Source organism: Protopterus annectens, chromosome 10.part0 (genome assembly GCF_019279795.1).
Source record: "Protopterus annectens isolate FY-2018-M chromosome 10.part0, PAN1.0, whole genome shotgun sequence".
Lineage (NCBI taxonomy): Eukaryota > Metazoa > Chordata > Ceratodontiformes > Protopteridae > Protopterus > Protopterus annectens.
Genome location: NC_056744.1, coordinates 371069726 through 371092204, shown reverse-complemented (window position 1 = coordinate 371092204; position 22479 = coordinate 371069726). Strand labels below are relative to the sequence as shown.

The window sequence follows — 22479 nt, the reverse complement described above, 5'->3', positions numbered from 1 at the left end:
CCTCCTTATCTGATTAGCTAATTACTGAAAATTTTAATTGCTAAACATCAAAAACTACATATCAGACTGGCATATCTGCCAACACCAGTTACTTTTACTTTTTTAAATGAATACGTTGCTACAATTCAACCATGATGTCACAAGACCAACATTATATTAAAAGGACACCGAGATGTTAAATTTCTAGGCCTCCTGATCATAGCACTAATTGGAGATCTTACAACATTTAATCTCACTCTGAAGTGGCTCTCAAAAACAGACCTAACAGGCAGACATTTAATCATGTTTTCCTGGATACTGTAACTACCAGTAGTCCATCTAATGTATGCACTTTGGAGGTCTTATCCCAACACTGAGTGACCACATACTAGTCCGGTTCTAATGATCGTTCTAAAAAACTTGAGTGTTTGTCTCTCAGATTCCTCTAAAGAGCGTTTTCTCCACAAAAACAAGATCACACCTTTCAGGAATCAACAAAATGATTATTCTTTTGTTCTAAACACTCCGATACACACCTAGCATATTTTACGTCCATTCAGACTTTTGCTATACTCCAAGACAAGCATATTCTAAGTTTTGCTTGCTGTATCAAAGAGGGACAGCTTCCAGTCACCTCTGAGTTAAGGTCTCTCCTTTTCTAGAAATTCTGCTTGACAGTCATGAAAAAAATGGGGGTACAGTGATAACATGAACTGTTCATTCCCAAGTTATTCTGGAAGGAAATCAACAAATTGGATGTCTGCTAACGAGCTAAAATCACGCAAATAACTAGAGATAATAATAATAGTACTCTCTCAAATAATGAGACTGCACTTTGACAGAGATAATAATAATAGCACTCTCTCAAATAATGAGACTGCACTTTGATTCTCTGAGGTATCTGGATAACACCACATATATTTGCCCCTCCCCTTCTGAACCCCTTATATCATAATGCCATTCCAGCAAAATTTCTTACAAGGACAATTCTACCATTCTTAATAAATAATCAACCTCAGGCTCCCCAGTTTGTGATGGAGTGTATCCTAGTTCTGTAAGAATCTGTTTCCCACACATTACAAAGTCACTTATTCAGATCTTCAGCTACACCTTATATCAGTAATGCATTGCTGTTACTTGGAAATAAACCATACTTATCTCAGTTCTTAAGTGTATAAAACTCACTCTATCATCCTGTGAAAGAACATACCTCTCAACTGTCCAGATATTCCCAGAATGTCCAGATTTTTGCCTCATAGTTTTGGTGTGTTCATCATAATTTGTTCAGTTTTCTGACATACATTTGAGGAATGAAGTCACTAAATAATGACATATTTTTCAGTTTCAGACTTCATATTCTTCAGAAAATACTTAATACTGCAAAACCTATTATTCTAGCAATTTTCTAAGTTCATAAGAGTAATATTTAAAATCTGTCACTAGTTTTGGGTTTTTGTCCCCCCAATATTTTTGGCTTTGTCCAGATTTCGTCTGCTAAGAGTTTGAGAGGCATGTGACAGACATGTCTCCCTCGTCCTAGTCTTAGAAAATTGCTAGAATATCAGGTTTTGCATTAATATGTATTTTCTGAAGGACATGAAGTCTGAAACTGATATGTATATCATTACAAACTACTGCACACCAGATCTCTGATTATATCTGTAAATATGGTACTCCAAATGGGTCCACTACCAAAGAAAGCTCATAACCTACCAAACAAAATCTTCATGATCTAAAATTATCAAGAAACACATCACTGAACCTTCTAGCCACATCCTACACCTGTTGAACAAAGTCCCTCTCTGCATCCTCCAATGTGGGGGGTTTCAGTCCCCACTCCCTTCTTTTTATATACTAACTCCAATATCATACAAACATGATGGGAAAAAAGAAACAAGCAAGAGCAAACACAACAGCCGTGCTGTCACGTTAAACTCATTTAATGCAAAATTCAAAATACAATCGCACTGGGAAAATGGAACCGGGTGGATGATTGTTGACCAGTTTGTCATTGACCACATGTATGGTAACCTTTTAAAGCTGACACCAAAATGGCTTCTGGACAAGCCATAACAGAACTACTACAATCTAGCTTCTGAGTGGTCATACACTTAATAAGTAAGCAAGCGATAAATGGAACAATCTTTATTGATCTGAATGAAGCCTTTAGCATGGTCAGTCCCATCCTTGATTTATACACTCCATACAACAGACCTTATTGATGATGTCAGCAAGATGTTTCTTAGTATCTCAGTAAATTAATTATGCCTGAGATGTTCACTACCTATCTTAAATGAACCATGCCTGAGATGTTCCCTAGTTATGTCAGTAAATGAACCATGCCAGAGATGTTCCTTAATTACTTCAGAAAATTAACTATGCCTGAAATGTTCCTTAGTTACCTGAGTAAATGGACCATGCCTGAGTTGTTCACTAGTTACATCAGTAAATGAATCAAGACTGAGAAGTTCCCTAAAATACCCCATTCTTCACCTAAATAAAACTAAACTGGTGATGCCTGATACCCCTAGTAAATTAGGTTCAGTTCCTAGAGAACAGGGTATTACTTTAAATACACTGGCCTTTTGTGGGAATCAGAGCTAACTTTCAACCAGTCACTGAAAATCTTCAAAAAACAGAATAAATACTCAGGTGGTTATGTGAGAAAGACTTGAACTGTCCTTATGTTTGTAGCACAGGCTGGTGTACAGGTTGTTCTTGTTCTGAGTATGATCTGCCTATTACTGTTAATCTTCAGCCTGGAGCTACTTCACGCTTCACATTATTGTCAGTAAGTTGTGCAGATTTATCCTGCTTCTTCCTCAATTTGAGCATCAGTGTATCTCCTTAGAGCTAAATGGTTACATGGGAAACAGAGATCTGGCCATTAACTTACAAGCTTTCAAACTACTCTACCTAAAATACTGTCTACCTTTGGCTGGTATCCTAATTACGTGCCTGTTTTTTTTCTGAACTAAGGTGCAGCATTAGGATTTGAGTTAGAGGCAGGGCCAAGGTTAAGGTTAGAGTTAGCATGCAAAGCCCCTCCAACCAGTAACTAATTTGTGCTACCCATAAACCCATCCCTGCCCCTAAGCCTAGCTTTGCATCTTACCTTAGAAATAACCCTTCCATACCAGTACCACTATTCAGAATGCCTTATGGTATTATTTGGGCCTTGGGGTGTTTTTTTTTTATTTAGTTTTTGACTGTAAACTGATTGCAAAAATATACTTTAATATATCTTTTTTTGTGATTTAGTTAGTGTGGGGTTTGAGTATATTATATAATTATATCTATACACACACACACACACACATACACACACACACACACACACACACACATATATATATATATATATATATATATATATATATATATATATATAGATCTCTATCATATGATAGAAACCTCATTTGACCGAAACTCATTTGACTGAGACCATAAGCCTGAAATTTCAAAAGTCTGCTGCTCAAGTAGATCAAACGTTATCTAAACCCAGAAGAAAGAAGAAAAAAAGTTTTTTTTCTGAGAAAGGATGTTTTTCTCTGAACTAGCTGGCGGAACAGATTTAATAAAACATCATACTGATGGTTAGCATGGAAGGTCTTTGGCTAACGAAGTTCACAGATGACTGTAAACTAGGAGACATAATCGAAACTCCTAATGATGTGGACATCCTACAAAAGGGCCTCACTGAGACAGATGCCTGGTGTAAAAGCCGTGGCCTCAAGCTCAATGCCAAAAAGTGCATTGTCATCCCCTTTGGTAAATACTCTGTACCCATGAACTACCACATAGGCGGTAGTCTACTTAACACCAAAACTGTGATAAGAGACCTTGGGATACAGGTGGACAGTAGTCTCTCCTTTGATAATCACATTGCCACAGTAGTCAGGAAGTCCTTCTACGTGGCACACCTCATCACAAAAGGTTTCTCATCCAGGAAAAAAGAGGACATTGTTCCCCTCTACTTATCACTCATTTGACCCATTATACAGTACAACGCCCCTTTTGGTATGTACCTCACAAGAAATCTGCAACAGCTGGAAAGGCCACAGAAATACCTCACAAAGAGCATTACTAGCCTCAAACAGATGCCCTATGCAGAGCGTCTCAAAAAACTCCAGCTTTACTCCATCATATAACGCCTACTCAGAGGCGATCTCTGCCTAACATACAAAGCTATGTCAAACCTAGAGTTGTTGGACATGCTCTACTTAAAGAAATCCCAATCCCTCTGAGCTACATGCTCTAGGGACCTAAACCTTGTCACCACAATAAACAGAACATGCTGGAGGGATAGGTTCCTGTCTCAGGGACTTTACATGCTCTGGAACAAACTACCTATCTATATCAGACAAAGATCCTTATTAGCACTCTTCAAGAAAAATCTTGATGATTGGATGGGAGATAGGAAATTCACTTCAGGGATCACTTCTGTGGCTCTGCTTGACAGGGGCACAGGAAAATAATTTTCTTGGGTGGTGAAAGCCAGTCTACCTTTTTGGCTAGGCTTATATAGGCCCTAGGGCCAATAGCTTAGCACCTACCTATAAACCTATGAAACTATGCTGGGGGAAAGGTAAACATAAAAGCATATAGGAGATCAGGATTCCATAGAAAAGCAATAACCAAGGACGTGAAATAAACGTTTAAATTACGAGTTACTGAGGAGTACCAAAATAAATAAAACAATCTGATTATATTAGTCATTAGATCAGATGACTCCATATAACGTTGCAGTGATTTCTAAACTGTATGAAAAATCCAAAGCTGACATATCTAATTGCTCAGAGTGGTTTTTGACCACCCCATATTTAACCAAGCGGTAGTAGTCAATTCCCTTTACTTCTGTAGCCAAAGAAAAGACATCATCCTTCACCCCAACAGTATTCATCAGTATGTTTCTCACTCCAAAGAAAAACAGCTTCTTGATCAAACACCAGTGAAAACTATATCAATAACCAAGAACACTAATAATAACAGACAGGCACATTTATTCACAAGCTTAGTGCTTTCTTTGTTCTGAAGAAGTCTTGTTCACTCTGAGATGAAGGTGCTAAACCTATGAATAAACACACCTGTCCATTTCCATCAGTTCTTGATTATATTTCTTACCCTTTCAACTTCAGAGTTCCTGTCACTCTCAAAGGCTCATTGATACAGTTCTGACACCTTAAGTTAGGCAATTAGCTACACTCTTTGAAGATGAAATAAGCTACTCAGAAGACTGGGACTCACATTTAATCAGTGTACTCGACTCTAAGACAAGCAGCACTTACACTTAAGTTAAGTTAATCTTGTTTATGACAGAAGCCAGATATTTAGAATATTTAATTGGAAGAGGGTTAATGAAAGCTCTAAGTGATAAAATCAAACCGGTAAAGAACTGACCTTTATCCAGTAACAAATGTCCAGTGAATGTCTTTTTAGGATTAGCAGACTACTATAGCTTGCCCACTGACAGATCTTACAAAGGTAAGGCACTCATCCAGATAAGCTGGGCCATAGCAGCATATGAAACTTTTAACCTCTTGAAAACTTTGTTATGCTCAGAAGCAGCCTCAGTTGTCCCTAACCTTACAAAGTCTCAGTTGTGCATGCTGAGCATCTGAAGTAGAGTTAAGAGCTGAGGTAGGTGATGAGGGACATTCTGTCTGACATTACCTTAGATAATTATCAAACCACATTAGCCCCATGCTATGAAACTAAGACAATTTAAAGCAAACATGATCATGTTATTTAGCACTTTGCACAGCATTACTCATCTATGAATAACACCCGCATTTCATATGTACAAATAGGGTTATTAATGACTTCAGTAAGATCTGGTAGATCATTGCACAATGTATCGATATTTCAATGAAAAGCACCATGAAGAAGCTGTAATAAGATAAAGTAAATATATTTTATGATGAAACCTGTGGTTTTAAATATTTCAAAATTAATAGTACTGAGCATTTAACTGCTTTCAATATACAGTAGAAGTGTTAGAAACTGAAACAAAATCTGGCTTTTCAGATGTGCCCACATTTATAGCATTTTCAGCTTAAAAAATAAGCTTTACCTTATTTGGATATTAGCTTGTTTGGCTCAACGACCCCCCCCCTCAAAAAAAGCATAATTCATTTTAAAGAAAAAAAAAGCAGAAGCAACAGAATCTTGAACCCTGAAAGCAAAGAAAGATGATTAAAGTTAGCACTGCAGTTTTTTTTTTTTTTTTGCAGGTAGATAGAATTCTTGGAGAAAGCTCAAGCTGAAATCTATAGCTTGTGAAGATCTGCAAGTACTATTTGGGCTTTCAAGTCAGAGATATGTAGAATCAGTAAACCATTTGCTACTGGTAGAGACAGGTCCAGATAAGCTCTTAAACTTTTTCTGTATGCTATCTAGCTGTTTAAAAACATTTTTATTTTCTTTATGTAAGTTTATAGCTGTTTGCATACTTAATTTTACAAAGTGCAATGCTTAATTTTATTTATTTTAAGTAAAGAACTTTATTATTCAATGTTAAAATCTTGTAGCTGGTAATTTATTAATGTTAATACAGGCAATTGTAATCTAGATGATTTCTTAACTGCTGAATTCTACCATTTGAAGAGTTATTACTTTAGCTATTGGTACCATACACATATTTAACTGTTGCATTATTTTAAGGGTAAACTGTAATTGTGTTTCTGGTGTGCCACAACTGTCCAGCTAGTAGCAGCATTACCATAAAGACAGGTAAGGAGGTTTTAGTACTGCACAGATATAATAAACTCCTTCTGGAAATTATAGTTTGCATGTTTGTCTGCAAAATATTATTGTGCAAGGCTCAGTTGAACTAGCAGAAAACTTATTGAACCAGAACAACAGCTCTGATGTCAGCTATACAGTGTACTGCTTATTTAGATGAAGTAAGTGCTGTCTATTATTTGAGGCAGTAGTGCTCATTTAATGCATACTGTTAAGGTCAATTAACCCTTGTACATCATTTGGTGCAGTAGTACAGATTTAAAACCTGTACAGTGCACCACAATGTATTAATTGGTGGCAGCAATGCAGATCAGGAAACCAGAGTTCCTCCGTTACAGCCAAAGATTCTAAATGTATATTAGTCTTCAGATCCATCCAGCTATCCATCCACAACCTCTTTTTCCCATTTTATGCATGGAATCGGAGTGTCACTTCAACAGTGACAATCATCTTGAGCCAAAGTTCATACCATTGGGTGGCTAGCTTTACCACGATTTTTCTTCTACACCACACACTCTCATGAGCACTCACTCCTATGGCCAATTTAGAGTGTCCAGTTCACATACTGCTTGCCTTTGGAATGTGGGAGGAAACCAGAGCACTTGGAGGAAACCCACATGAATACAGGGATGACATGCAGACTCCACACAGAAGGCACCCCAGCTGAGAATCGAACTGGCGAACCTGTTGCTGTGAAGCAATGCTATCCACTGTCACATGCTAACACTAGTCCTCAGATAATACTATGAAAGCAGCAAACTCTACACCGGGTACTAGTCAATTCGTATGGCAGAGGTATAAGGCAGAGGGATCCTTGAAAAGTGTCAGTCTGTAATTTGTCAACCTACAGATTGAGGCAGGATACTTATTAAGTCTTTACTCAATGAAACCCCTGAATGGGACAACATTGAACTTGTGTCAGTAGATCCTACCTTACAGACCATTCAAAAAGTATAATTAACTAAAGGAATGGGACAATAGTAATTTGCCTGCCTCTCCTCTGATGGTCTGATGGTAAATCTTGTTTAGCAGTTTTGCTGGGTCAGGATTCACTAGCTTAGTCTTCATGATCCATGAGTCAGTGATAGAGAATTTATTTACTTATTTACTTACACACAAGGCAGAATTAGCCCACCCGACCTTTTTTTTTACACAAACACAAACAAAACTTAATGTTTGCAACAATATCAATTATTTCCCATTTCCTAATGTATAGTAATTCATCATGTTACTCTTCACATATTCCATATGAATGAAAAAAAATCCTATCCATAAAAATCTACTTTTCTAATTTTTATCCACAATTTTCTCCATAAAAAATATATTCGTCTTAATCCCCTCTGTTCTTTCTTTATTCCATAATTTTTTTGGAGCACCCCAGAATCTTATTGCCTTAGTACACTTTACATTTTTGAGCTCCTCCCTACAAATACAACATTTTATACATCAGTCTCTTCACATGGAACATTTAACGTAAGTCTCCACTAAGTCCCTCCATTCCAATATTTCCCAAACATTCATTTCTTTTCCTTTCTTTGTTGTCTTCCTTGTCTCATTCTTTAGCTCTGCCTATGGTTTGATTTAACGTTTCCCCATAACCTGTTCAGACTACCGAAATGTTTTCTTTGGTAACATTTCCAAATATATGATCCACAATAAACAGTTTCAGCATTTTTCACCTATCTCTTCATTTGTTTTAAAAAAAAATATCTGTCCTTTTCTGTTCACATACTATCTTGCAAAAGCATTCATATTTCACAAAACAATTCCTAATATTCCTTTTCTGTCCAATTGCTATAAAAAGGTTTCATGCCTTTATGCTCCTTGAACAAGGCCCCAGTGTATGTTTTAATTTCCTTACCACTTTCACCAAATTCTGCCCATATAGCTCCATCATCTTAGAGAAACGCATTCTTTTGCTCCCCTTCTTTCTTTCCTTTAGAAAAAAACAAAATGTCTGTTCCCATTGTTAAACTCCCTTCTTTTATAACCACAGCAGTAGGGCACTAGGAAGCACCAGAGGCAAAAAGAGGTTATAAATCCATGTTTAAAAAAGAAACTGTGAAATCCAAAAAGTAGCTTTATTAACTCTTAACTGTTATCACGCATTTTCGTCCTATATAGAAGGACTTCATCAGATACCAATACAATCAGATGTCTTTCTTTCTGGGGTTATTTGTTGGTAAGTTCATGTTGATGCTATCTCCCTTCTTTTATACGATACCAATAAAATCAGATGTCTTTCTTTCTGGGATTATTTGTTGGTAAGTTCATGTGGATGCTATCTCCCTTCTTTTATATGATACCAATAAAATCAGATGTCTTTCTTTCTGGGGTTATTTGTTGGTAAGTTCATGTGGATGCTATCTCCCTTCTTTTATATATATCTTTTTCTGGTACTTACATATTATCGCAATCAGATTTTCGCGGTTGCAAAATTAGCATAGTGGAATCAAAACGAGTGCAGGAAACACAGTAAGGTGTCATTGTAAGTTTTTATTGCTGAAGAATAACTTTGGATTTCCTTCAGGAAGAAAAAAAATTGAAAAATTTCTCTTCCTGTTTTGCATGCATTACACACGCACACTTGAATTGTCATGGCTGCTCTCTTACCGATGAAAGGAATTTTTTTCAGTGTGTGGAAGGAATCCTGAGAAGGAAAACACAGTCACAGGAATCATGTTTTTGGTCAACAATTTTTTCTCACAATTTGTAAACATACTGGAAAAGAACCCTTTCAATGAGAAAGTTGTAATAAGTGATGCTTTTCAAAAGGGAGAGCGGATTATGTGGGCAGCTGATTCTGGGGTCGATTTTCGCAGAAGCGGTTCGCAGTAGTGGTTTTGTTTGGTTTACGGATGTGGCCTGTTTGGACAAATACAGATTGTACTTCGCTGATTACTAATTTTCTTACTGCTGTAATGTTGTGGAGTGCTCATTCGCTGGTTTGGTCTTTCTGTGTGGTGGTAAATTGTCAGCAGTTGCAGTTAGTATTGCATTATGTGGCTTGTAATAAGCAATATGCTGGTAGTAAAGTGCATACATAAAAACAGGACATTTTTCAGTTTTTATTGATAACACTGCACAAAACAAACTGCAGTGATAAAGAGAACACATTATATTACTTTTTTACAACATTCACAAACATATTCAATGAGCGGGAAGCAAACGCTATTCCTGCAAAAATCTGGTTCAGATAATATGTAAGTTTAAAGTAAGTTTTTCCTTTCCTATACATGATTCATGACTTTTTGACCCAATTTTTTAATATCAGAAAGTAATTCAGTGATGCTGTATGTCACTGTGTATATCAATCCAAATCTCCATTTTCTCTTTTATTATACAAACCTTCCACTTTGTGGATTCACTCTTGATCCTTCTATAACATAAAAAAATCTCCCCTAATCCTGTTTCTGCTGGGAAGACGTATACTGCCTCAAATATGATCATTTTCCTAATAGAACTGAATGCAACATGTATACTTTTTTTGAAAAGTTAACCAAAAAGATACTTTTTTTGCCTCTTTTAATCTTTTTTCTCATTGATTTACAATAATTTCTCTATTTCCAAACCATACTCCTAAAACCTTTATAAACTTCCCAGTAAAATAAATTCCTTCTGTCTTTACTATATCCCAATAAACATTGCATTTTTTATACAGAACTAATCTTACTTAACCCAAAAATATTTCTAGTACTTTTAACACTTTCTTTATTCAATCTAAATGAATTCACAGATGAATGCAAGAAAGCCTGAAACCTGAAGGCTCAACTAACTTATCCCAAATAACTTATCTATCTATTGCAACACCATTTTGGATAGTATTCTAACCACCGACCTACTTTGCTTCTACAAAAGCTGTTCCAGTCTTCTATCTCTCTATTTGCCACAACTATAGCATATGAGTGCCTCTCCATCTGCATGTATTTCCACAGCACTGCCCCCCCCCGGACCTCCCACAAATTCTTCTTCCTTTTTCTCTGAAAACTCTTCCTGTTGCTGACCTGAATGTATCAGAACTTCATTGAAAATCACATCCTGCTCTTCAGTTCCTTCCAAAAGAACTACCCATTTCTCAACTACATGACCTCATGACATTGTACTTTCATCTACTGACATTACCTGGGTTATTTAATACAAGCCACTATTAGTTAACATGGTACCAGTGACTCCAGCCATTCCCTCATCCTCTGTTTTTTTTTTCGATCTTTGCAATCTGCCTGCTGACATCATCTCCATCCCTGCTCTACCAACTTGGTGCTTCTGTTAGTAGCGCTGTGTGGCACCCCCTAGAAAAAGAGTAGTGGAACCTCCTCAACAACCTGGCCAAATTTTCTCTAGCCAATATAAAGACCACCTTGGATATTACACTGGATATAAATCTCCCAGGGGCTGTGGGAATGGCATAATGGTTAAGGTGTTTACCTCAAAAACACAAGGTACAGGGTCTGAGTCTTACTTTTGAAGGAAATTGGCTAGGCTTAAAATGGCCCACAGGAGTAGCTTGTCTGGTACTTACATATGAACCTATGGACAAGCCTATTGGGACTAATACAACAAACAAAACATAATAATAATAATAATAATAATAATAATAATGATAATAATAATAATAATTATAATAATAATTATAATAATAATAATAACAGTAGTAGTAGCAAAATAAACAAGGGACATGGTATTGGCTTGCAGTATGGATGTGACATCCAACGTATTTTGATAAGGTGAGCCTTAAAAATAAATTGCGTAAGGCAGCAAGATTAGGTATGTGGAAAGGCTATATGTCCTTTTATTCATTTTGAGGCAGTGATGAACTAACTTGGAGGTATCTGAAGTGATCTTTGTTGCAAAGGTTTTAGTAATTTCTAAATTCTTCAGAAACATGTAATAGAGAATTTTCTTGTAAGTTCTTGCACAAATTACTTACATGGTATTCACTTTTTGCAAATCAGTGTCCAGACAGTTGGTGGAAATTAACTACTCATATAACTGAAAGAACATGATCGACTAGCAAAGCTTTTAGTGGTTTATTTTGCAGAAATAGTTTCTTATTCAGTGCGATGGTTCAGCAGCGACTACATTTGAAACAAACCTGTTACATATGATGAGGATTATTTTCCACAGGCCAATAAATTCAGTTTTGAGGTCAGTATAGCTTGCCAGGCAACAGACAACCACGTGGCCTTCTTCATCCATGTCAGAAACCTCAAAGGAAGCAGTCAGCACTGTGCTGAACTGGTGGTTAATGGTGCCCCATTTGCTAAGCCAAGCAATCTATCAAATCTACTGGCTGACAAATTAATTTCCAACTTTACCCCCACCCACTCACCCCCAGCTACCTCCCAAGAAATACCTTCAAACTTAACTCCTCCAGCTATAAATACACAGTAGATTCCCAAAGCAGTTGGTTTGTACTACTCTTCCCCCTATAAGGCACCATGCAGAGTCTGTGCTGCTGCTCACAACTCCATTCATTGGTGAGTTTGCGATGGAAACACTCAGTGTGCGTATATTTTCTTCAGAGGTGGGAGGAACCCACAGAAACACAGGGAGAACGTACAAACTCCAAACAGACATTGGTCAGATGTCAGATGCATGTTATGTATTGTGACAAAAACAGACAGTACCATAATTTTAAACTTGCATAGATAGAATATAACCAGACATTAGAAACAGTGATTGGACACCACTCTTTTAAGTATTGAAACAATGCAGCAGCACAGATTTCACACTGATATGTTAGTAGATAAAATACTATATCCAGTACAGTTTCTTATGCTCAGGATGAATTACTATCACTATACAATATGCTTAATTGTTTTTAACTGACATCAGTCAGGCACTATCAGGTTTTACCTCATATCATGCGTTCCAGCCCCAAAACCCGGACCGTACCACAAAAGGAGGGGGTGTATCCATATTCATCAAGGATACCCACACCTCCAGGCTGGTGGCAACTCACGAAGCATCAGAGACCATTCAGGTGCAATTAACCATAGGCAAAACTGCTCTACAGTTTGTAGCATGTTACAGGCCACCCTCTCAAACTCAGGAACCCCACACAGCCTTCCTGAAGACACTGGAGAGTATAAATGTCTCTCCAAACACCATCATATTGGGTGACCTACCCAAACATAGACTGGGAACATTACTCAAGCCCCAATACCCTAGCTCAAAGGTTCCTGGAGTTCATAAACTCAAATGCTATGGAACAACTTGTCACCATTCCCACAAGAGGTGAAAATATACTAGACCTGATCATCACAAACATGGGGACAAAATGCTCCACACCAGAAGTATATCCCTCATTGGTGAGATCAGACCATAAACTAATCTCACTGGAGATCCACATCCCGCCCCCACCCCCAACAAAAAAGACCACAGTGAAGAATTTCTCAAAAGCCAACTTCACACTTCTTAAGACTGGTGTGGTATCCTTCAAGGCCCCTGAGCCATTGGAAACCACAACCCACGCTGCTGAATCCCTTACAAATGCTTTCTACCAGCACCTCCAGGATTGCATGGATCAAGCAATCCCAAATAAAATCAAGACCTTTTCCACCAAAGGCAAGCACCCGATCTGGTGGACCCCAGCCATAAACAAACTTTACAACAAGAGGAGAAAGCTACAAGATAGAGCAAAATCCCTAAAAGGGAAGACATCTCTGATCAATACTAGTAAAAAACTATGATCACTCATAAAATCATCCAAGGCCAACTTTGAGAGAAAAATCGCCAAGGACTCAAAAGACAATCATAAGGCCTTCTTTAGCTATGTTAGAAATCTGGGTGGAAACTCCCAGATATGCTCAGAATTAGTCCAAAATGATACAAAAATCACTGAACCCACAGACATTGCAAACATACTGGCAGACAGGTTCAGTGAAAATCCCCCCCTCCCCCCCAAAAGGAGAAATATCTATCCCAGCAGAGTGTAGCCTCCCAATCATCTCAAATGCCCAGGTGAGAGTTGCTCTCTCTAAAGCTAAAAACACAGCATCAATGGGACCGGATGGTGTCCCCGGCTGTGTGCTACACGAACTCAATGAAGAACTAAACCCACACATAAGGCTGCTGTTTAATCTTAGCCTTACCACAGGATACGTACCCAAAGAGTGGCATACGGCAACTGTGGTCCCACTCTACAAAGGCGGTGCTTCTATGGACCCTGGTAATTACCGCCCCATAAGCTTAACAAGCCTGGTTTGCAAAGCTATGGAGAGGATCATAATGGAACTCATAAATAAAGACATAGGGGACCTACAGACATTGGATCCTACCCAATTCGGCTTTGTCAAGGGCAGATCATGCCTCTTGAACTTGGTCGACTTTTTGAAACAGTCACCAAGGCCATTGATGAGGGTAAGGCAGTTCACACAGCCTACCTTGACCTTGCAAAAGCTTTCGACACAATACCCCACTCGGGTATCATAGAAAAGCTCACCAGCTTAAATGTAAACCCATATGTCACAAGATGGGTTGCAAACTGGCTCAAGGACAGAACCCACAGGGTTAGAGTTGCTGGTGCCATGTCAGACTCAAGCGGTCACAAGCGGTGTCCCACAGGGCTCAGTCCTGGGCCCCTCTTGTTCAGCATCTACTTTTCAGAAGTGCAGGCAAACATAGGAGGATTGTGGCTGACAAAGTTTGCAGATGACTGCAAACTGGGCCATAGTTGAAAATCCATCAGACACAGATATCCTTCAGAGAGGTCTCATAGAAATGGATAACTGGTGCCAGAGCCATGGCCTTAAGCTAAATGCCAAAAAATGTATAGTCATACCCTTTGGTAAAAACAAGGTAACCCCAAGTTACCACATAGGTGGCAATCCATTAAGCACAGAAGAGGTTATCAGGGACCTGGGGACCCAAGTTGACAGTAACCTTTCTTTTGACACTCACATTGCCAAAGTGGTTAGGAGGACCTTCTACATTTCCCACCTGATTATGAAGGGATTCACATCCAGATCAAGGGAGGTCATTGTTCCCCTGTACTCTTCACTTATCAGACCAATGATTGAGTACAATGCCCCATTTGGAATGTATCTTACCCGACTCTTGCAGCAATTGGAAAGACCCCAAAAGTTCCTCACCAAAAGGATAAAGGGGCTCAAAAATATGCCATATGCTGCCCGACTGAAGAAACTCCAGCTCTATTCAGTCGCATACCGTCTGCTCAGAGGTGACCTGTGCCTGACATACAAGGCCACGTTCAACCTGGAATTAATGGACATGCTCCACCTCAAAAAATCCAAATCCACCAGAGCCACAAGAGCAAGAGACTTAAACCTCAACACGGATATAAATAGGACGTGCTGGAGGGACAGATTCATCACCCAGAGACTCCCTGTGCTGTGGAACAGAATCCATGTGAGACAGAGCACCTCGCTGGCTCTGTTCAAGAGGAATCTTGACCAGTGGATGGGAGATCATAGGTTTACCCCGGGGATCATCTCTGTATCACTGCTGGACAGAGGCACGGCAAACTAATGGGTATAGTATTCTTCAACGTAAGGGGTGGTGAAAGCCACACAACTCTGGCTAGGCTTATAAATGCCCTAGGGCAGATAGCCTAGTATGAACCTATGAACCTATGAACCTCAGCAATGAAATAAATAGGACATGCTGGAAGGACAGATTCATAACACAGAGGCTCCCTTCACTCTGGAATAAAATCCCAGTCCAGGTTAGGCAGAGTCCCTCATTGACTCTCTTCAAGAGGAATCTTGATGAGTGGATGGGAGATCATAGGTTTACCCCGGGTATCACTTCTGTGTCACTGTTAGACAGAGGCACAGTATACTAACCTCGAAAAAGGGCATAGCAAAATTAATTTAAAATGGGTGGCGAAAGCCAAACACACTCTGGCTAGGCTTATAAATGCCCTAGGGCAGATAGCCTAGTATGAACCCATGAACCTATCATGTTTTAATTGGTGTGGTTATAGATACTTTTTTTTACATTTGTTTATAGACTGATGAAGATGGTTATTAAACACATTCCTGTAGAACATGTAATATTCCTAAGTAGGTTCATAGGTAAGTACTAAGCCTGCTGGCCTTGTATGCCATTTTAATCCTACCCAGTTTCCCTTTTAGTGCTCAAAATAACCTATCCCAATTGGTTAGAGATTGGCCTTAACCATTTCATGGTCGCTAATTATATATTATCCCTAATGAGAACAAATCATACCATACAAGCGTTAAAGGATTTAGAAGCTGTCTTGGTCCATTAGTATTACAGGGGACAGGCCTGGGGTAAATTTTCTATTTCTCAACCATAAATCCAAGTTGTGCTTGAATATGGACAAGGATGAACTTTGTTTTATGTGGATGGAGAGTCTGCTTATGTTGCAGAAGAGGTTTAGATAAGAAGAATGAGCATTTCTAATCCTATCTGACTGACTGATGTGCAGCAAATCCATTGATATTGGTTCGGAGGATGCCTTATATTCTGGACACAGGTCACCTCTTAGCAGTCCGTAGTATACAGAGTATTGTGACAGGGCTTTACATCAGTACAGGTTGGACATGATGTGTAGACCTTTTAGTAAGGTATCTCTGTGGGGATTCCAGTTGTTGCATGTGTCTTGACAGATCCATGCCAAAGGAAGCATTGTATTCAGTGACCGGCCTAATGAGTGATGAGTAAAGGGGGACAATGACATCTTTAGATCTAAACACAATCTCTTTGTTTATACGTTGTGGAATAGAGAAGGACTTTCATACAACAATGGGCACATGTTGGGCAAAGGTTAGGTCATTGTCTAAATAAGTTCCTAAATTCCAAACAACTGGGTCAACTCTTAATATATTATTACTTATATATTTATTAAAGATTTTTTTGTGTCTGAGTTTGCCATTTTTTCATTACATCTTGTATTCTGTGGCATTTTCATGGCTGTCCTTTTTGTTGCAACCATTATACTTAACTAAGGCTGTGTTCCTGCTGGCCACATACGAACTGATCAGATAATGAACAGACTGCATTTTTCAGATACGGGAATGACTATCGTGTTGGTTTTCTAATAGGGGCAAAGTCCTTTTTATCCAAAAGTCTGCTGTACCCAAATATTTTATTGTTTTATGCTCCTAGTACCTTGTGACTTTCATCTCCTTCTAGGTAATCATTGGGCCTCCTGTCTCCTCAAGGAGCTGATCCTGATGGGCACCAAATTATAAAACCTGCAAAGAAGGACTCAATGGGGCTGAGTGAATGGGCTCAGGGAACTATCACAGGTGATGGCTGGTGAGACTTCTGTGTGAGGGAGTGATATGAAATGACATCTGTGTATGGTCTGTACATCCGCATTTTATGAGAAGGTCTCCTGTTACACCTGCTTCATCTCAATTTACTGTCTGCAACATTTTTACTCTGGATCTGAGGTTACAAAAAGAGCAGTTTGTTCCACATCCTACCCCACCCCTACCCTAGCAATACAGTTTTAAATAATGGCCATGCAAGCTTAAGTCCTGAGCTGACCCACCTGATGGCATGGCTTCATTGCCAAATCTGATCACCAGAAGCAGTACTGGATGCTTTCTTCTGCACCAGAGGGCTAGTTGTATCCACCTATTTATTTATTAACTTTACTTTTGTTTATTGTTAACTGGGTAAGTGAACTGGTACTTAGAATATTTTCAACACTGGGTCACAAGGGCAAATGTAAATACAACAGATATACATATTTAAATGATTTAGTCCAGTTTATTGACAGGATGCTTTTGGAAGGTGGAGGAAACTGGAGTGCACAGAGAAAATCTTAACAGACATGGGGAGAATATGCAAACTTCAACACACCTAATAATCAGAAGTCAGGATTGAACTCTAGACCATGGAGCTGTGAAGAATATCTCCTACAATGAAGCTTCTGCGTTTCATCAAAGCTTGGCCAAAAGCAAACGTGGCTAACTTAAGGGGAGGTTTATTGTTGCAGTATTGGAAAAATATAGTATCTGCCAAAAGTGTCAGCCTTTTCAGATCATACTTGCAATGTCACATTAAAACTGTATAAATTCTAACCCATGCATTTCAATTTCCCCATGCTTTTGCCTCTATAAACTCATCATTTTATTTGTTTTACAATTACAGTCCAGTAGGAAAGACACTCAGTTTTCATGGAAACAAAATGACAGCAATTTATACAAGACATGTATACAAACTGGTGGTCTGCTCTGGCAAAACCTCAATGGTATTGACTCTGTCATACCAAGTAGTAGCCCCACCCACAACACAACCATGCTGTGGAGATAAGAGAACACATACTACCCCATGCTTATTGGGTATCACATCATAGGAGCTGTGTGTCTCCCAAATGACCACTTCTGAACATAGGTAGTCATCACTAAATACAATCTTGGGTATTGACTAACATTTCTATGGTATTACATTGGGATGAAATGGCTAGGCTTAAAATGCCATCTGTGTCGACAGCCTAGTAACCTCCTATGATGCTGTGATAAGAGGACTTCTTGGCAGACTTACAACCAGTGACATGACTAATATTCCTGCATATTCTGGGGAAGCAAGGCAGCTATGGGCAACAAGTCCAGCTCAGAGACAGAGCAACCAAGAGGTCAGTGGGCAGCAATAACTCATATCAGAACAACATATTTAAAACAAAATAAATCAGACTTACTGAACCACATTGCCTTTCAGAATTCTAGCATCATCGGTACACTGAAGGGTTTCTGCAGAGAAGAGGAAACATTTTAAATCAGATACATCTTGTGTCAATTCTTTCCATATACAGTAGTGCTGATACTTTGTATTGTACTATAGTTTTACTGGAGGACGCCTACCAAGTTTTATGACAGGAAAGAAAGAAAAGCTGTAGTTACCATATAGAAAGGCAAACAGCATGTGGGACAGTATCTTTAGCAAAAACAGACTGTTCAAAAAGGAATTAAGCAACATGTCTCATTAGCACATTCCATCTGGGTGATATTCCAGAATGCAAGGCCAAAAATGCAATGTGACATATAACATTTTAAGGAACAACAAACATAGCTGAAAAACCATGTTTACCCCGCATTGTGGTACTTTCTACACTGCTGATGTATCTGCATCACTCAAGTAAATGTTATTTTCTAACGTGTTTTACCTCAGAATGATCTGACGAGGAACTGCTATGTTCTGTGATTTCATTTTACAAAGTTCCTGCCTCCCTGAAGTAGTTTTACAGGATAAAAAGTGCATTTTATCATGAAGAGAACATTTACTGTCTCCCTCTCTGCTAAACTGCAATGGGAATATGTCTTTATCAAGTATCACTTTATCTTTTGTAATCGTGTCCTTTGAATTTTGTCAGTAGTTGTATCTTGCACAGCATTTTAAATAACATTTGAATGTTAGGCTTGACTAAGGGGCTTGCTTAATCTTTTATAAAGAAATGTAGCTCCAAACCAGATTTTTTCTACCTGATGTCTAAAACTGGTCATCTGTGACTGACAACACACAAAGACTGACTGTATATAGAATATGGTAAATTTGTTTACTGATCTTGTGGTGGGAATAAGCAAATGTAATATTGTGCAGTTTGGTTTCACTTCATAGCATTACACATTTACAGGTCAAAAAATTACCCAGCAATCAGTAAGTATACAAATATGTGCTTTGTTGTCAGGGCAGCAACTGAAGTGCAAGACAGTATCACATGATATCCTGTACTCAGGCTAAGCCTTATGGGATGTTTAACGCTACACTCACTATACCTAATATGCCTCTCCTTTAGCAAAATGCTTGTCATTAATACAACACACACACACACACACACACACACACACATATATATATATATATATATATATATATATATATATATATATATATATATATATATATGGAAAACATCCGTATAATCAAACATTTGTAATGTGAAACATTTTTTATGCTGGCAGAAGTGATCAAAACTCATTTCATTGCTTCTGCTGGCATTAAGTCCATATGATATTGTGAACAATGGGGATCAGGGAATTTGTTCTTTCTCCATTGCAGAGTGATCTCAGAGTTGGAATATATAATTAGTAGGGGATGTGGGGGCATGGGAGTGCAGCCCCCTCCAAAAAAGTGTTTTTTTCATTTGTTTGTGTTTTGACCTTGGGGGCTGATGCTTAGGAGTTCAATATTTATGTACTTTGATATATTGAAATACATCCATCTGTATATGGGTTGCCTAAAAGTTGTTGAATGGCAAGTTGATGAACTCTGAAAACTGCCTACACACCTGTTCGGAAATTAGTTGATCGAATGTGCTGTTAGTTGTTCGGTGCGATATCATGGTATGGCAGGAAATGCAGTGTTTCCCCTTTCGCGGCTATAGCAAAGTTAGTTTAAATCAGCAACCTCTTCTCTAACCCCACAAACTAGGCTTCACTGCACTGACCAACCCCACAAACCTGGCAACACTGCACTGACCGACCCCACAAACCTAGCTACACTGCACTGACCGACCCCACAAACCTAGCTACACTGCACCGACCAACTCCATAAACCTAGCTACACTGCACTTACCGACACCACAAACCAGGCTTCACTGCGACAACCGACCCCACAAACCAGGCTTCACTGCAATGACTGACCCCACAAACCAGGCTTCACTGCAACGACTGACCCCACAAACCAGGTTACACTGCACTGACCACCCCCACAAACCAAGCTACACTGCACTGACCAACCTCACAAACCTAGCTACATTGCACCAACCAACCCCACAAACCTAGCTAGACTGCACCGACCAACCCCAGAAACCAGGCTACACTGCACTAGCTGACTGCACAAACCTATCTACACTGCATTGACTGACCCCACAAACCTGGCTACACTGCACCGACCACTCTTTCTTCATCCTTGTTCCTAAAATATGGAATCCCTGTCCCCATAGTTAAAGGAACTGCAGTCTCCTTCCCCACCTTCAGAGCTGAACATAAAAAAATTCCTCCACACAAAATCAAACTGTACTTGCCATACAACATCACCTAACAGCCTTTCAACCTCTAGCCTTGCTCACTCTGTCGATGACTAACATATTTTAACTCCACCTCCCCCACCCATCCCTTTCCTGATTACCTGTCTGCATTACCACCATGATATAAACCTGAATTATAATCTTCTAAAGTATAAAATACGTATTTCTCTCATAACTGCTGTGGCATTTATTAATTGCAACTGTACAATTTTTATTATATATTGTTACTTTCCGTTCTGTTTTTGATAAGCACATATTACTACATCTTTTGCTTCTTTGTGAATTATTTCACCTGGGCAGAATCTGGAAATGGTTAGTTGTGATCAGTGTACCACCCTAGTTGCAGTGTAAAATTTGACTTCAAATGTTGTATGTTTTTTTGTATATTCTGTGGAGCTTTTCTCCCCGGGCCTCTACTGAAAATGGAAATATATCCAGCTAGACTAGCCCGGTCAACAAATGTAAAATAAAAAAATAAAATAAAATAATGTTTGACTGTGATGGAAAGTGAAAACAAAATATGGTCACCTTGCTACCATTAGATAAACTGCACCCCCATAAGGTTATTTTCATCACAAAGACAATCTCTCATACTCATCAGTTACAATCACTTTATTGATTGTGCACACCTCAGCTATCTGATTGTGTTAAAATTAAGTAAAATGCTCCAGCTGGCTTCACACAAATGTACACTGCTTCTGTAAAGCCAGAATAATGAATGCTTGAAACAAACAAACAGCACCAGTTATATTCACTTTCATCAGCAAACAAGCACCTACACCCAACAATTAAAGCCGGCTTTACTGAATGTGTACACCATAAATATATGCCTGCACTAAAATAAAAACAACTGGCCTCAGTAATTTATTTTTACATCTAGGTAGACAGGCAGGCAGACATACACACACACAACAGCCACTTGTATGACTGGTTACATACCTCAGATGTTTGATTGCATGAAATTAATAAATAATTGACATATACAAAGCTTTTTCTCAGCTCTCTGCTGTCAGGATACAATGTACACTATCTCCCACATATGTCACAACCTCATAGCTCAAGAATCAAGGAGAAAGCTAAAAAATGGTGATGTCACAACCTCATAGCTCAAGAATCAAGGAGAAAGAAAGCTAAAAATTGGTGATGTCACAACCTCATAGCTCAAGAATCAAGGAGAAAGAAAGCTAAAAAACGGTGATATCACAACCTCATAGCTCAAGAATCAAGGAGAAAGAAAGCTAAAAAATGGTGATGTCACAACCTCATAGCTCAAGAATCAAGGAGAAAGAAAGCTAAAAAATGGTGATGTCACAACCTCATAGCTCAAGAATCAAGGAGAAAGAAAGCTAAAAAATGGTGATGTCACAACCTCATAGCTCAAGAGTCAAGGAGAAAGCCAAAAAATGGTGATTTCACAACCTCATAGCTCAAGAATCAAGGAGAAAGCTAAAAAACGGTGATGTCACAACCTCATAGCTCAAGAATCAAGGAGAAAGAAAGCTAAAAAACGGTGCTGTCACAACCTCATAGCTCAAGAATCAAGAAGAAAGAAAGCTAAAAAATGGTGATGTCACAACCTCATGGCTCAAGAATCAAGGAGAAAGAAAGCTACAAAACGGTGATGTCACAACCTCATAGCTCAAGAATCAAGGAGAAAGAAAGCTAAAAAACGGTGATGTCACAACCTCATAGCTCAAGAATCAAGGAGAAAGAAAGCTAAAAAATGGTGATGTCACAACCTCATAGCTCAAGAATCAAGGAGAAAGCTAATAAACGGTGATGTCACAACC

At 38.7% G+C, this 22479-nt stretch overlaps 1 protein-coding gene across 1 annotated transcript in view; it reads right to left on the bottom strand.

Moving 5' to 3' along the window:
* LOC122813138 overlaps nucleotides 1–22479 on the bottom strand; it is a 211479-nt gene that overhangs the window by 36175 nt on the left and 152825 nt on the right. Inside the window, exon 12 of the mRNA XM_044085285.1 lies at nucleotides 18362–18413. Coding sequence (XP_043941220.1) covers nucleotides 18362–18413 — 52 coding nt within the window. The remainder of the gene's footprint in view (nucleotides 1–18361; nucleotides 18414–22479) is intronic.